Source organism: Drosophila innubila, assembly GCF_004354385.1.
Source record: "Drosophila innubila isolate TH190305 chromosome 3R unlocalized genomic scaffold, UK_Dinn_1.0 2_E_3R, whole genome shotgun sequence".
Lineage (NCBI taxonomy): Eukaryota > Metazoa > Arthropoda > Insecta > Diptera > Drosophilidae > Drosophila > Drosophila innubila.
In genome coordinates this window covers 30,082,711-30,097,809 of record NW_022995380.1, presented here as the reverse complement: position 1 = coordinate 30,097,809, position 15,099 = coordinate 30,082,711, and the positions used below count along the sequence as shown (strand labels likewise).

The 15,099-nt window shown below is 37.0% G+C and overlaps 3 protein-coding genes across 4 annotated transcripts; all 3 read right to left on the bottom strand.

The window, feature by feature from the left end:
* Nucleotides 1-7: 7 nt before the first annotated feature.
* LOC117792352 lies at nucleotides 8-5,043 on the bottom strand. Of its 2 annotated transcripts, none has more exons than XM_034632437.1 (4): nucleotides 4,732-5,043; nucleotides 1,718-1,825; nucleotides 220-389; nucleotides 8-148 (listed from the first exon to the last, which is right to left on the bottom strand). In XM_034632437.1, the coding sequence occupies exons 1-4, from the start codon at nucleotides 4,874-4,876 to the stop codon at nucleotides 59-61; spliced, it is 513 nt and encodes a 170-aa protein (XP_034488328.1). In that variant the 5' UTR covers nucleotides 4,877-5,043; the 3' UTR covers nucleotides 8-58. The 2 variants fall into 2 exon arrangements, with proteins under 2 accessions (XP_034488328.1, XP_034488329.1); XM_034632438.1 differs by having other exon boundaries at nucleotides 4,728-5,041.
* Nucleotides 5,044-5,213: 170 nt separating this feature from the next.
* LOC117792348 (exocyst complex component 5) lies at nucleotides 5,214-8,674 on the bottom strand. Its single transcript, XM_034632432.1, has 5 exons — nucleotides 8,569-8,674; nucleotides 7,607-8,511; nucleotides 6,558-7,335; nucleotides 5,548-5,865; nucleotides 5,214-5,478 (listed from the first exon to the last, which is right to left on the bottom strand). The coding sequence occupies exons 1-5, from the start codon at nucleotides 8,599-8,601 to the stop codon at nucleotides 5,380-5,382; spliced, it is 2,133 nt and encodes a 710-aa protein (XP_034488323.1). The 5' UTR covers nucleotides 8,602-8,674; the 3' UTR covers nucleotides 5,214-5,379.
* Nucleotides 8,675-9,066: 392 nt separating this feature from the next.
* On the bottom strand, nucleotides 9,067-14,858 carry LOC117792347 (hamartin). Its single transcript, XM_034632431.1, has 7 exons — nucleotides 14,699-14,858; nucleotides 14,247-14,612; nucleotides 13,926-14,182; nucleotides 11,437-13,858; nucleotides 10,774-10,931; nucleotides 9,973-10,102; nucleotides 9,067-9,907 (listed from the first exon to the last, which is right to left on the bottom strand). Exons 2-7 carry the CDS (start codon nucleotides 14,338-14,340, stop codon nucleotides 9,528-9,530), a joined length of 3,441 nt encoding a protein of 1,146 aa, XP_034488322.1. The 5' UTR covers nucleotides 14,341-14,612; nucleotides 14,699-14,858; the 3' UTR covers nucleotides 9,067-9,527.
* Between the last annotated feature and the right edge of the window lie 241 nt (nucleotides 14,859-15,099).

The window sequence follows — 15,099 nt, the reverse complement described above, 5'->3', positions numbered from 1 at the left end:
ATGTACATTTACATATACCCATATATATAAATATATGTTTATTTGTGTATGTGTGTATTTAAGTTGTGATTTTTATGGGCACATCAAAGCAAATGAGTATCTTCTGTTCTTGCTCATCCCATGCCTCCCAGTGCATTTTTCCACTCATCTACGATTAAGAAAAATCTCATAATTAGTAAGTCTTTGACTCCTGATTAATTATGGATCAATTGTACTTACCACAGGCAATGTATCATTCACATAGATATAGGCAAAGTAGCTTTTGCCATCGTTCACATTCATTATGCAGTGATGATCGCCATCACAGGGATCGGGAGTTATAGCCGCATCTTTTTTCGTGAAGGCCAAGAGCCAACGAACATTATGTTTCAGAAACGAAACTCCACTGCCTGAGTATAAGAAATTTAAAAAAAGAAAAAGAGGGATTTGGTTTCTTAATTCATTCTGCATTCGAATTTAAGTAATATTTAAAAAAAATATATTTCCCCTTTAGATCTAGACTGCGATATTAATGTTAAGACTCTCTCTCCCTTTGGAATTAGAAAATTTTAAATCTCAAATTTTTACATTAATCAACTCCCTATATCATAATAAGTATAATAAACACTTTAAACTTGATTCTAAGACTTCAAACTACTATAACTTGGTTAAAAATAGACTGATATTCAAACTGAATGTCATTTTGATCATAGTTTAGCCTCAAACATCATTCTGCATTCAAATTAATTTCGTTAAGAAATTTTTTCACTTTGTATTTAGGTTTCGATCTTAATTTACTTGGAAATTAAAAAAAATTTTAAATATGAAGTTTTTGTAAAAAATCATGTCAATTTGGAAATTTTGCTTCGGTTGTAATATCTAAGGGAAATACATAGTTTTTCCAACAAAACGTGGATCTTGAAACGATATTCAAGCACTTTTTAGTTTTGTTTATAGTATTAGCTTTTATTATATTAGACACTATACCATCATTCAATATAAACAGTGTCCACTGTACTCCTAGTTACGTATTCCAAGTACAAGTGAAATTTGATTAATTGGTGCTTAAGATTTGAAATCATTGATCGCAATACAATACAGAGTATTCAATAATTTCCACCGTGTTTATCAGTTTGAACTTCAGTTCTAGTCCCCGATTTCCCTGGGGTCCGAAGAGTGCAGTATTGGCACTAAAATAATTTGCTGCATAATCAAAACAGAGTTAAGCGTAAATTGGTCTAATTATAGGCTACAAATCCACATTATCAACGATAGCCCTAACTACCCTATAATCCAGATAATTGCAGTTAGTAGTCAACATTTGAATACATATAGAGATAACTAAATACGTATATTTTCCCAGTCCTATATAGTAGATGTGTCATAAATGAAGACGTATAATTTGATAATGCTGGTATTAATTTGATTTACACGCCTCTTTCATCAATTAATTTATATTTATGACATTGTACAACAACAAGAAATTATCGCAGGGGTTTCCCCCCCTTCCCCCGCCCCTCATAGCTTCCCTATCCGCTTTTAAGTGCTACTTCCCCCTTCTCGAAACACACGAATTTTTCGCCCTATCGTCATGATATTTCTGTTTCCGAGTACTACAAAATATATATATGTCTCTGAATCTGAGACTTTAGCAAAAGAATTTAAATGCATGGAACGGAACGCTTTGTTATCAGTTTTCCAAATATATATATATATATTTATATAAATATATATTTACCGTTATCATCGAAGAGCACCGTAACCTTAACAATCGAATCGCGGGCCATGGGACAGGGAACCTTCGAACAGCTGTCGATGTTCAGGTAATTCACTCTATACTCGGAACCTGCAAAGAAACCAAAAAAAAAAAAACATAAGACACAAAAAATTAACTAAATCACTTTAGATTAAACATACTTATAAACAAATGCATTCTTAATAATTAATGTATGTCCATATCTATATATAATATAGGTATAATTGTATTAATTGCGATTTTGGCAATTATTTCAAGTTGTTTACAAATTTCGTACGTGCATTTTGTGCATATTAAACGCTTCATTGGCCACACACGAAATCTAAGGGAAAATAAATAGGGATCCACTCTAAAAGGCGCCATTTTTATATATTATATGGAAGGAAAAACCGGAAAAATCTTTAAAACACTTGATGACATTAAGCCCTTACTACCAAATTGTTAAAAAAAATTTTAGGGATTTGTTCAACATTATATTAACCAGGGAATCAAACCGAAACAAATATAGGAAACGGTTTCGATTCTGGTACGTCCCGAAATAACTTTTTCGGTTAAAGGTTCTGTTTCAGCTTTTTACTTTCGTTCCGGTATCAGTACCGGTACGTAACGGTACAAACAATCAATTTTAAAAAAGTTTCAAAATTTTAAGATGTCCTTTTATAGTAAAAATGACATCGAAATGGACAGACCTCGGGCGAAAAAAAAATTTTTGAACGAATTTAAAAATATTTGAATGCAGAATGTATTTAGAGGCCAAAACATGATCAAAATGATTTTCCGCTTGAAAATCGGTTCAATTTTAATCAAGTTATGACAGTTTGAAATTGGCTAGACTGCGGATTAAGCTACTTTACAAGTCCAAAATTTGAATGCAGAATGAATTTAGAGTCCAAATCATGATCAAAATGACATTCCGCTTGAAAATCGGTTAATTTTTGATTAAGTTATGAGAGATCAAAGTTTTAAAAAAAATGTCAAGGGGTAGGTATGGAAAATTAGATGATAGAGGGCTTAGAATCGAAAAAATATGAAATTTTCTAAATGAACAAAAATTTAATACAGAATTAATTTAGAGTCCAAATCATGATCAAAATGACATTCCGCTTGAAAATCGGTTCAGTTTTGATCAAGTTATGACAGTTTGAAATTGGTTACACTGCGGATTAAGCCACTTTACAAGTCCAAATTTTTGTTCAATTAAACATGATTTTTTACAAAAATTTGAAAGGTCTCAGAATCAAGTTTAAAGTGTTGTTTTATACTAATTACGATATAAGGAGTTGATTAAAAATGAAAACTTGAGATTTAAAATTTAGAATTTTCAAAATTTCAAAGGGGGGACCCTTAGCATCGAAATCGAGTCTTTGTCGAAAATAATTAAATTTTCTTAATGAACAAAAATTGAATACAGAATGAATTTAGAGGCCAAATCATGATCAAAATGACGTTCCGCTTGAAAATCGGGTCAGTTTTGATCAAGTTATGACAGTTGGAAGTTGGACCACTCTTTGATCTAGCAACTTTGGCACATCCGTACCGGTACAAACGTTTCGGTATTCGGTTCTTGACAGAGAATTTTAATTCATGAAACGGTTAGTTTCGGTTAACGGTTCCGGTGTTATTTCCTGATATTAACACAATATTTCAAAACAAAATTGTACAGAATCATTTCTTAGGTGTTTTTCTTTTTTAATAGTTTTAAGTCAATAATGATCTAATTTTTTTTTTAAATTTGATATTTAATTTTAAAGTACCATATAAAAGTACCTTATTTAAGGTATTACCTTTGCGAAAATGTGTCTTAATACTTCTATATACTTTTAATTAGCACCCATTTATGTCTAGCCTACATGAACTCAACTCGTGCCTCTGATCATGTGTCACCTTTAAAATACCCTCAAAATCACATAATTTCCCTTAATAATATATATTAATTCCCCGTATTAGAGCTTATATTATTTCGATACCAAGTAAGACGTAAAATAAAAATCAACCAGGTGACTTTTCAATAATAAATCTAAATTATAAATATACAAATATATATATGTACAAATATATATATTTAATTTCTACACATATATCATAAATGTCATCATCATTAACAATATAACAAAAAGTTGAAAATAATAATGATACCGTCATTTAGTGCAACTGATATGGCTATAAGTATTAAAGTTAGTTCAAGCATGCCAAATTGATTGATTTAGTATGCATTTAATTATTATCAACCAAGAAAAACCCGTTTTATTTTGGTATTTGAGCTATGAATCCGTTGACTTTCTCAATACATTTTTTGACACTGATTAATGTCATCGTTTTTTACAGTATTAGAGATTCATGATATTGACTTTTAGTAATCCACAAGTAGCTAATAATCAATAAGATTTAAGTTAAACTCTTCATAGTTGAGGGACTTAAAAATTTAGGTGTATTTTATTCGTATTAGGAGCTTTACAATTAATAGATTAATTAAATAGATTAGTAAGTATGAAAAAATTGACAGTAATGGGAAAAATTTGAACTTTCTAATGTTAATGCAGAATCAAATAAAAGGTAAAATAATGATCAAACTGCCATTCCGACAGGAAATTGGTTAAGTTTCGACAAAGTTATGACAGTTTGAAGATTTTAAAAAAGAGTCAAGTGAAAAGTAATGAAAATTTTGACTATGATAGACAAAAATTTAATTTTCTAATTTTGATACAGTATAGAGGCCAAGTAAGGGTAAAAATTACATTCCTCAAGGAAATCGGTTAAGTTTTCATAAAGTTATGAACGCTTAAAATAATTGAAATTAATGCTTTAAATGAACTAGGATGAATTAACTTATTGATTAAAGTAACTTTAAGTACTTAATTAAATATATTTTAATAATTTGAACTAACATCTACACTTAACAATATTATTTATATTACTTGAAATGCTAATAAAATTTATTTGCTGATTTTTGGAAACTCCGAAATACTTGAATTGATAAGATGAAACTACGTACTCACCGCAATCCTCGAAGGGAAGAGAACGCAACGATAACAGCTTCTTGTATGCATCCTCCCGACTGAATTTGATGGCGCTTGCGGCCAATAGAGCAATTAAAGAACTGGCCCAAAGTATTTTCAGGTAGTAAACAAAATAGCCGCGCATGGCTCAATCAATATTTGATTAAACGATTAGAATATCGAATACACAATTTTCGGGACGGGGGTATTAAAAAACAATAACAAAAGCCAAAACAACGATAATGCGAATTGTGAGTGTTACGTTTGGTTCCACGGCTGCCAATTGACTGATATTGCGGCTAACACAAAACCAATTGCCAAACGACAATGTATAAAAATACCAAATAATTTGTGTACACTTAAGCAATAAACTTTGATTTATTGCCAGGAGCCGAAACTGATTGGAGTACAAACAAATCGACCAATGCGAAGTCAACTGATAATACCAATAGAAGATAGCTATAAATAATTAGACTGATGTCTTGAGTGTAGATAAAAAAAAGAAACCCTCAAGCACTTGAGTTTAATTGAAAGTTCAAACACGAAATAATAATTATCAATATATGTTATAGTATAAATTAGTACACCGTACAGTAAATTGGTTTGAATGGGAATGTGACTCAGAATTCTGGCAATAGTTCTGTACTTCTATTCGATGATCCCCTTCAAATAGTTGGTGTTCTTGATGATGCGAAAATCGGTGCGTAGTTGTATAAATTGACGCACAACCGACTTATCCAGATAATTCTAAATAAAAAATGTAAAATGTAAGACAAATCAAAATATATACATAATAAAATGTTAGATGCAACTTACCAGAGTATCTCCCGTGCAGACCTCTTGAAGGTTTTGTGGCTTCACCAGCAATAAATTGCACAGAGCATGGAGTATATCAAAGAGCTGAGTCACCAATGGACTCTCCAATTCCCTGATACACTTGCGATACTCGTTCACATCACAAATCGCACACATGGCGCCGGCTGTATTAAATTGCATCGTCTGCAAATGATCGTAGATAATGCGATGGAGTCGTGTTCCAAATTCAGTCAATACATTTTGCAGATTTTCGCCATCGACGCATTTCTTTATCTGCACAATAACCGGCTGTAGATTCTGCACCACTTGAAGACAGGCCTGCAAAAATAAAATCAGCATGTCAAATAATAATAATATAAAGAAAAACAAAAAGTAAATGGCAAAAAAAAAGTTCCAAATATTCTTGCAAAATTACAAAAAATAAAGTAAAAGCTAAGAATAAAATTTATATAATATACTACATTTTCAAGGAATTATATATAAATAGATATAGAAAATAGACTCTAATTCAACGTAGTGACTAGTGCGATATTTTATAAGTAATACATGTAGCACTGGAAAATAAACAAATTAATAGTAAAAAATATTCAAATCCTTTTAAAACAATTCTAATTCTATTTTACTAAATTTCGTTTTCTACGAATAAGTTTATTAAATGTATGCCTATATATATGTTCTCAATTTTTATAGTTTTAGTATTATAGATTTTTTATAAAATATGTTGTGAATTCGGGTTATCCTAATATTTTACTTTTTTTAATTTTAATGTTCTAATCGAATTATGCCAAATTTTGGTTTCTCGATTTTTGCTTCATATAAATCGCCTAATTTGTAATTGAATATTTTTGATTCCCCTTTTTTAATCTTAGATTTCAAATATTTTTCCTTATGTGAATGTTTATTTCCTAATATTACTAGATTTTTTATACTGTGCTGGTAAATGTATTTTCCAATTTAGGCTTGTTTTCAAGGCTTTTTTATAATTTTTATATAGATATTGAAGAACTTACAGCTGAGGAAATGGTATCCACATCAGTTTCGGGTTTGTAGTCGGTCTTTTTCTGCTCGTACTGCAGATAGACCTTAACCCAGCTAATGACAGCGCCAATTGAACGATCTAGACCCTGATCCAGCTTCGTTTCGATTTGTTCCATCAATATGCGCTTCTTGAACACATAGTCCGAGTATTTGGCAGTGTTGCTCACACAGGGTATGACCGACGTGTTGCACAACTTGTCCAGCAGATGCACAATGATATTTGTCTTTTGCACCACATCAAAGAAATACAATTGTGGAAATACTTTGCCCTCTGCCAATGGCACTGCCTGCAGTCCCAGCTCCAAGGCATAATCCACATGCTCATGCATTAGGAAGCGTAACAAGATATCATTCAACTTGATGGCATTGCCGGGTAGTTCCGTCTCACTGGAGAGGAGTCTGCAACGCTTGAGACACGCCTTTGCCTCCTGCAACATATTGATGGCGAGTTCCTCGGAGAGAAACGTCTCCCCGCCATAATCCTCTATGGCAGCTATATTGATGTTCGCCCTGGTGGCAATCAACACCTCCATGTTGCGTCGAAATCCTTTAGTAGTTTGCGTCTTCTGATGCTTCTTGCTGGCATAAAACTTCTCCAGCTCCGAGGAGCACTTGGCTGTGAGGCATCTCATCTCAATCTCAGCATAGCCGGCCAGGTTCTTCATGAAAATCTGCTGCGTTAGCTTCTGCAGCAAATCATCATCGATGGTGGACATATAGACCTGCAGATCGCTGGACAACTTCAAGGTGCTGCAAACAGATTTACATTAACAGTATACTTATAATTTAGAGTATAATTTTAAACATTTCTATGATAAAAGATCAAAGTTGTTACAACAATTAAAAGGATTTAATTTTAAACATTAAAACGGATAAAATATTTAAGGTATTTCTTCTTTGTTATATAAGAAAAAATTGTATTCCAGTTAGGGTTACCAAATTCAATCGGTTATTACCGGTTAAAGTTAACGGTTTCGTTAACGGTTTGATTTCCTGATTTAAATGATGATTTGTTACTCACCGTGAATACAGCTCATACAGGGTGCGCAGATACTTCTCCTCATCCTTCTTGTCGTCCAGCTTGGTCATGGCATATTGATGCAGCTTCAGCTGATAGATGTTCAGTATGAACTTGGACATGACCTGTTGGGGATTGGCGAACACCTTCTTGATGATCTCGTAGTGATGCTTGCACATGGGCACAATTCCTATGAAGATGTCCTTGCCGCTGTACGGCTGCATTTGGCTCTGCTCGATGTACGCATCCACGCACTGTGTATAGCCCTTGAACTGGGACAGAATCTGTGCCAAAGCCTTCATCCGCTCAATATCCTCGCTCTTCTGGGCGGTGGCAAATTCCTCAATGAGACGACGCTCCACTTCATCATATTTCTTTTCGATCTTGCGCTTGGACTCGGCAAATTTACCCGGCGGTAGATCCTGTGAAATGGCATACAATTTCTGTATAACATCGGCCGCTTCATTTAGTCTATCTGGATCACTGAATATATCATTGACTATAACCGGACCGGCCATTAAAAATTCCGCCATATAGCTGAGTAGTTTTTGTGCCTCCACGGAGCGACTACGTGGCGTATTCACATTCTCCAGCTGCTCGCCCAGATGCATAATTTTTCCCGCCACCGAATTGATCTTCTCGTCCAGCTGGCCAAACCAATCGATGGCAGTTTGATGACGTTCCTGCAATTTGGTGATTTTCTTGGCATGCGAGTCCTGCTCTTGACGTAGCGATTCCTCCAGGCGCTCGCACTTGCTTTGCTGCTTCTCCTGCAATATCTTGAGATCCTTGATCGTCTGGATGAAGGTGTCGTGCAATGCGACAGGATTGAAATCTTCGCTATTCTGCAGCTCATTATTTGTGCGCCAGGTGAGTCGTTCTATGAATTCACCCACTTCAAAGGGCTCCTAAATGTTGACATATATTAACAGTTGCAAGTAGTCCAATTAAATTCATATTTTTACCTGTTCAAACTCCTCCATGTATTGGGACATCATCTTTATTTATTTATTTTTTGTTTTATAGGCGTTTTCTGCTGCTTTATCTTCTGCTTCTTACTCAGTGCTGGCTCAGCTGTTTGACAGGGCTGCCAACTCGATTCATAGCTGCAAAGTGGCGCCATCTCTGCAAACAGTGGTTCGCTGTAGAAAGCAAGTGTTTGCTTATGTTGGCAATGCTGCGCAACTGTTGCGCGCTTTATTTAAACTGAGATTTGCAAATTAAAATTGCAAATGCATTTGCTCATTGCAAAATCAAATCAACTCTTAAAAGCTTTGTTCAATTTATTCGTTTCTCTTTGTGTTTTATAAGTTGAAAGTCAGCTAATATATCAAACTACTTTTTTTCTTTGGCTGTTCTGCGCAGCTGTTGCGCTGATTTTTAAATTGGCGCGCCATTTAAATATGCGGCTGTTGCGCAACTAACTTGCATGTTCAATTGTTTAATATAAAATCATTAACATGTTTTATCATATCAAAACCTATGTTCGCTTTATTCTTTTCTTTTTCTTTTATATTTTTTTTTGTACATTTTTATACGACAAAAACACATTGCAATGTGCCAACAAGTTAAAATTTCAAACGTTTATAATCATTATTATGTATAATTATTGCGTGGAGTCTGCGTTTTTTGTTGTTGTTATTTTTATTATAATTATTTAATTTTACTTTAGTTACAGTTTTCAACTGAATGCGTAAACCCTGAACAATTTGTTTCAAAAATCGACATTAATTATTTTATTTGGTTGTGGAGACAAAAACGAAAAAAAAAAAAAAAATAATAAAAATTGAAAATTAAAGAAGAGAAATATTTGCAGCTAATTTATGATGCAATTTTTAATCAGTTGGTTTCTGTCGATAATTATTATCTGCCCTTCATTCTATAATTGACAGCCCTCTTTTGTAGTTTTCTTCTCATTTATCAATTACAAACGCATATTTTGCGGCTGTTCTGGTTGTTGTTGTTGTTGCTGCTCCTGCTGTTGTTGTTGTAAATGTAAATGTGGGTGGGTGTGGGTGTGTGTATGTGTGTGTGAGTGTGTATGATTGGATGTTGTAGGCATATCCAATTCATCTGTCTGCATTATATTTATGGCGCTTGCAGTGCCTCCAGCCGATGTGGCCAAATCAATGGCCGGCAAATTGCCAGCTCCAGCATCTCTGCTCATCACCTCCGGCACTGGCGGCGTCTCCAGCAGCTGCTGTAGATTCTTCAACTCCGTGGATCGCAGACTGGCCGACAAACTTTCACTTGATGCCAGCGATGTGGAGAGCGGCGAGTTGCGTTCCATCGATGAGGCAATGTCTGTGAAAGTGGAAACATTATTCATTATTGGCATCTTTATTAAATCGGGTAATCCTCCCACTCACCTGTACGATCCGTGTCCGGCGAACAGGTGGTATGCCCCATGGCGCTCTGTGGCTGTTGCAACGACATCATCAGCTTCTCCTCCATTTGCAGAAAGATCTTCTTCTGAGTGTCGTACTTCTTGTTAACCGACTACAAGAACATAACAATTGACATTTAATCATTTAATTATTTATATAATAGTAGCTTAAACACTAATCCAAACTTAAAGGTCTGTAGACTGTAATATGATCAAATATATTTTGCGATATAAAACAGGGTACAAAAACAAAGTTTAAAATGCTAAATAAACCTTTAACAATCTAAACAAAAACTAAAAAACTCGTATAAGAAAAAACAATCAGAGCACAAAATATTAGGAAAAATCTATCAATTAAATTAAGCAATCCCTAAAAAAAAAAATAAAAATAACGGAGATCTTAAGACCAAGGGATAATGATTATAAATGATTTTTATTTCTAATGTTGAGTTTTATTTTGAGCGAAAAAAATAAAAATCATTTATAATCATTATTTTTGAGTTTTATTTTTTTGATCAAAAGTAATGATTATCGGTGAAGAAAATCGTAAAAATCATTATATAATCATTAAAACTTCAACTATATTAAACTGTATAAAATGTTGATAAATTTAGTTAGTTAAATTTGTGGTTTATTATTTGAAAAATTTCTTATCAGAAATTATACGCTCAAATTGTAGGGCTTTTGATTTTCAGATTTTCCGAATTATTGATTTTCGAATTTCACATTTTGAATTTTTAAATATCTTATAGAGCAAATTATACGACAGATGTGTTTAGCTCACCTTGAACCTTTCATCATATTCATCTTTGACCGTGCGCAGGATACGCTTCTGTTCTGCGATGACCTTCTCGCTGTTGACCAATTGAGCCTGCTGCTCACTTATCTTATGCCTGGTGCTCTCCAGCAGCGAAGTCTTCTCATCCAGACTGTGCTTTAGCTCTGTAAATCAATGAAGATGACAATGAAATGATTAATATATATATTATATATAATTTTTTTGGGTTCAGCTTGGTTCAGATATCTCAGGAAACAATAAAATTGTTGTATACTAAATCTGATTTTTAACCGATCGCTTCTATGATAGCTATAAAATATTGTTAGATTTGAGAAAAGTTTAGCAAGTACATAGAAAATAGTACCAGCTACACAACTTGTAAGATTGGTTGAGATTTGTCTAGAAACAATCAAATTTTTCATACTAAAGTCCGGATTTCAATCGATCGCTCCTTTGACAGCTTTACGATTTCGTTCGATTTCAGAAAAATTTAGCAAGAACATATAAAATAATACTAGCAAAACAACTTGTAAGATTGGTTGAAATTTGTGAAGAAACAACAAAGTATTTTAGAAAATAGAAAAAGTTCTATCATAAAAAATTTTGTTTTCAAATATTTTTTTTTTTTTCAAGAAAATAGTGGGTTTAATAGTAATTAAGGTAGCTCACCTTTAAGCTCGACATTGTAGCTGTCTTGGAGCATTTGCAGCTCCTCGTCGCGTGCCCGATAATTGTCAATCTCGGCGAGACGATCCCGACAACGCACCTGCACCTCGCCCATGATGATGAAGTCAGCTTCGAGGCGTGCCAACTCCTGTTTGCATTGCAGTCCCATTTCCGCCTCCTGTTGGCAACGCATCAGTTCGGTGGACATGGAAAAGAGTTGACCCCGCAGGGATTCACGCTCATAGTGGGACTCCTTGCGTTGCAGGAGTTCCGCATTGAGACGCGTCTGGAGATCATCGTTTGCCTGCCGCAGACACTTGTTCTGCTCCTGTTCGTGTTGATATTTGGATCTCAGATCGGACAGCTCCTCGTTGTAGCCATGCTGACGCTCATTGGACAGCCGAATGGCGGTGTCCATGCGCTGTGCGAGATCCCGATTCTTGGCATCGAAGTTCTTCAGTTGCTCCCGCAAACGATCGCGTTCCATTTCCAGACTCCGCTTATCCCGACTGCGTCCCATCAGGCGACGATTGCGTTCGGCGTGGATGCCACGACGATAGCTTTCATATTGCAGCTGCAGGCACATGAGTTGACACTGCTCCTGCAGCGAAGATGCGGTTGCGGATGCGGATACAGATGCTGTGGCAGGGAGATCAATCGAATCCTTGGCGTGTATGGAACGCATTATGTATTGATCGAGTATATCCTGCGGATACAATTGACTACGTTCATATTTATTTCGTTGCTCCTTGCACTCAAACAGCAGCTCAAACAGCGAATCCTCATAGTGCGGTGGCAGCACCTGCAGCGTCTGTGTGCCCGCATTGGCGCTCGAGGATGAGGTTGAAGAGGAGGATTCGTTGGCTTTGGGTGCCACCATGGTCAGTACGCGTCCACTACGCTGCAATCCTCGTCCAGCCAGCACAGTCTTTTGGTTTGGTTGAGTGAATCCGATGCCAATGCCGATGCCATTACCATTGCCATTCTCCTGTGATAGACTGGGACAATCGGTTTCATCATCCTCTTCAGTTTCCACACCCACTGCTGTTAAAGCTGAACAGGATTTGCTGCGTCGCATTTGATTATGCCTTTGCAGTGTCAGTTTCTTGGCTGCCGAGCTGGAGGAGCTGCCACTGCCAGAGCCACCGGAGCCATTCCCGTTGCCACTGCCCGTCTCGTTGCAACAATAGCTGGCCATGCGGTTGCGTCGCTTGAGTCCCTTGGCCAGCTGTTGCATGGATCGACTGGTGGGCATATGCAAGCCACCCACGCTGCACAAGCTACGCTCCGTTTCATTGCATTCGCCGCACACCGCCGCATTCCTCTGCGGCTCCTTGGGCGTCTCTGCCAGCGTCAGCAGCGTTGTGCCCGTCGTGCTGAGCGTTGCCGTGAGCAACGCCTCCGGCTGCAGTTCCGGCAGTTCCTCTGCCTGCTTGCGTTCCTGCAACATTTGCTGCACACGCCGCTCGTAGTTGCTTAGCTGTTGTGGCAAACGTTGTTGCTCCTCCATGTCGGGGAAATGGAATTGACTCTGCTGTTCCTTGCGCATGGGTGACGATGGTTGACTGCTGGCAAAGATTGCGCGCACTGCATGTGAATTGGGCTGTTGTTGTTGTTGCTGCTGTTGCTGCTTAAAGTCACGCAGATCCTTGAGCGGCGTTGTCTCGGGTGTGGCCTCCACGGCAGCCTCTGGCGGTGATGAGCCTGTAACACCCAACAGCTGGGAATTGCTCGACGATGGCAATATAAATGGAGCAGTGGGAGTTAAGGGAATAGCCGAACTGCTGCTCGTCGTGGTGATCTCATTGTGTGGACTCCAGATGGGCGTATTGCTGCTCGACTCAAAGTGTCGCGTTTGTCGTTGGCTCGACAATGCCACCATGGAGCTACCATTATTATAATCGGATGTTGTCGATGTCATGCGACTGTAACTAGGAGTTCCTCCAGGATATGTCGAGCTAATGTCCTCATTGCTCGCATCCGGATGCAGCACGGGCAGTGAGAGATGTGCACACTCCATGACCACATCATGTGGTTCCATTTCCTTCCAGCGTGCATTGCTCACCTCCGTTTCCATGGTGGCAGTCAAGAGCATGGGATGCACACGCACCGTGTCCAACAAGGGTTTTATCGTATGCTGAAAGATGCCGCCCCCTCCTTTGTCCTTCTTGATGAAATCCGAGAGATATCCTAGGAAATTACATGGATACATGCCATACAGGCGATGAAAGAGCATTTGCAAGCCCAACTGCAGGTGTACCAGCTTCTCATCGGGCAGTCGTGGATTCTGCAGCTTCCAGGAGGCCAAATGTCCAAAGACCTCGAAGAGATCATGCAAAAAGTTCGGCACCGAGTTGGGTATGATCGGCAGCAAGGTAATGATGCACAACAGCGCACACATCAACGGCACAATGTCCTTTTCATGCTGCAAAGGATTAAAGAGAATATATAAGTGACAGTTTATAGCGAATTTCTGGCGAGGATCAAGTCACCGTTAGCAGCTTAAAGACGTTCTTAATCAGCCGATGTTTCTCGATTTTGTGCAACCAGGTGGGATGACGTCGCACTATGAAACAAAAGACATTCAATGCCTGGACACGATATTGTTGCTGTTTCAGCCAATCGTCCAGGCGATCAAAGATGTAACCATCGTGCGGAGATTGCGCCTTGACCAGCACCTCCATAATCCTCAACGAGCCGGTTTTTAGATAATAATCCAGCATATAGCGCACCGGCCATTGTTCCTTAGCTAAAAACAACCCATAACAAACAATTACTGGATATATATTTAAACTCCATCTCCTCCCACTTACTCTGTGTAAAAAGCTCAACAAGTTTCTTTTTTGCCTCCTCGTTCTCCTGCGTCTGATTTGATTCCAAATCATTAAAGATCTTATCAATGTCCATATTTTGTTATTTTTTAATTTAATTGGAGGACAGCATGTGGTTTGTGTTTTGTTGTTGTTTTTGTTTCGTTTGATTTTTGCAGCCCTGGACTTTTACGCTCCTCCTTGCTGACTCCACTCCTCTCCACTCCTTTTCACACTCTCCTGCCGCCGCCACTCCAAGTAGTTTTGTCGTCCAAAGTTGTCGTGGTCTCCTCTTGTGCTTTTTTTTCTTGTGTTTGCTGTGCTTCTTTTTGCTCTCTGCTTCGTCGTTCTCGCTGTCGCTGTTGTCAACTGATTTTTGTAGCAACAAAATTTGCATCACATTTTCTGTTTTTGTCTTGCGGCAAATTGTTGTGCAATGCTTCTGTTGTACTTACCTCTGCTAGTTTCATCTTTTTCACATGTTTTCTTAAAAGGTTATTTCGCGTTTTTTTCTACATTAGTTTTGCAGATTTTAATTTAATCCATTCGTGCTCTGCTTGTAGTTGTTGTTGTTTCAGTTTAAGCACTCAATATAGCTCAGGGCTGCCACCCGGCACAAAAGGTTGGTTCCAGTACGATCTGGCAGCTTGTACCATTTTGGTTGAATTTCCAAGAATAGTAGAATTTCTAAAAACAAATTTGTTTCGAATTTTCTTAATTTTGTAGCTGGAATTTTTTAAAATTTTAAAAATTTTTTATTAGAATTTTAAAAAATTTTTGTATTTGATTAAATTAGACTTTCCTAGATCATTTTTTTAAAAAACAATTTAATTATTTTTGTTCTTAAATTTCTGGC

Coding starts and splice junctions, on each gene's coding strand:
- LOC117792352 (XM_034632437.1), bottom strand. CDS start 4,876: ATGCGCGGCTATTTTGTTTACTACCTGAAAATACTTTGGGCCAGTTCT. Junction 1,826..4,731: donor TCTTCCCTTCGAGGATTGCG/GTGAGTACGTAG, acceptor GTTTCTTTGCAG/GTTCCGAGTATAGAGTGAAT. Junction 149..219: donor TGAATGATACATTGCCTGTG/GTAAGTACAATT, acceptor TCTTAATCGTAG/ATGAGTGGAAAAATGCACTG.
- LOC117792348 (XM_034632432.1), bottom strand. CDS start 8,601: ATGATGTCCCAATACATGGAGGAGTTTGAACAG. Junction 8,512..8,568: donor ACATGGAGGAGTTTGAACAG/GTAAAAATATGA, acceptor GTCAACATTTAG/GAGCCCTTTGAAGTGGGTGA. Junction 5,479..5,547: donor TCTGCACGGGAGATACTCTG/GTAAGTTGCATC, acceptor TTTTTTATTTAG/AATTATCTGGATAAGTCGGT.
- LOC117792347 (XM_034632431.1), bottom strand. CDS start 14,340: ATGGACATTGATAAGATCTTTAATGATTTGGAATCAAATCAGACGCAG. Junction 10,932..11,436: donor CTACAATGTCGAGCTTAAAG/GTGAGCTACCTT, acceptor ATTGATTTACAG/AGCTAAAGCACAGTCTGGAT. Junction 10,103..10,773: donor AATATGATGAAAGGTTCAAG/GTGAGCTAAACA, acceptor ATGTTCTTGTAG/TCGGTTAACAAGAAGTACGA.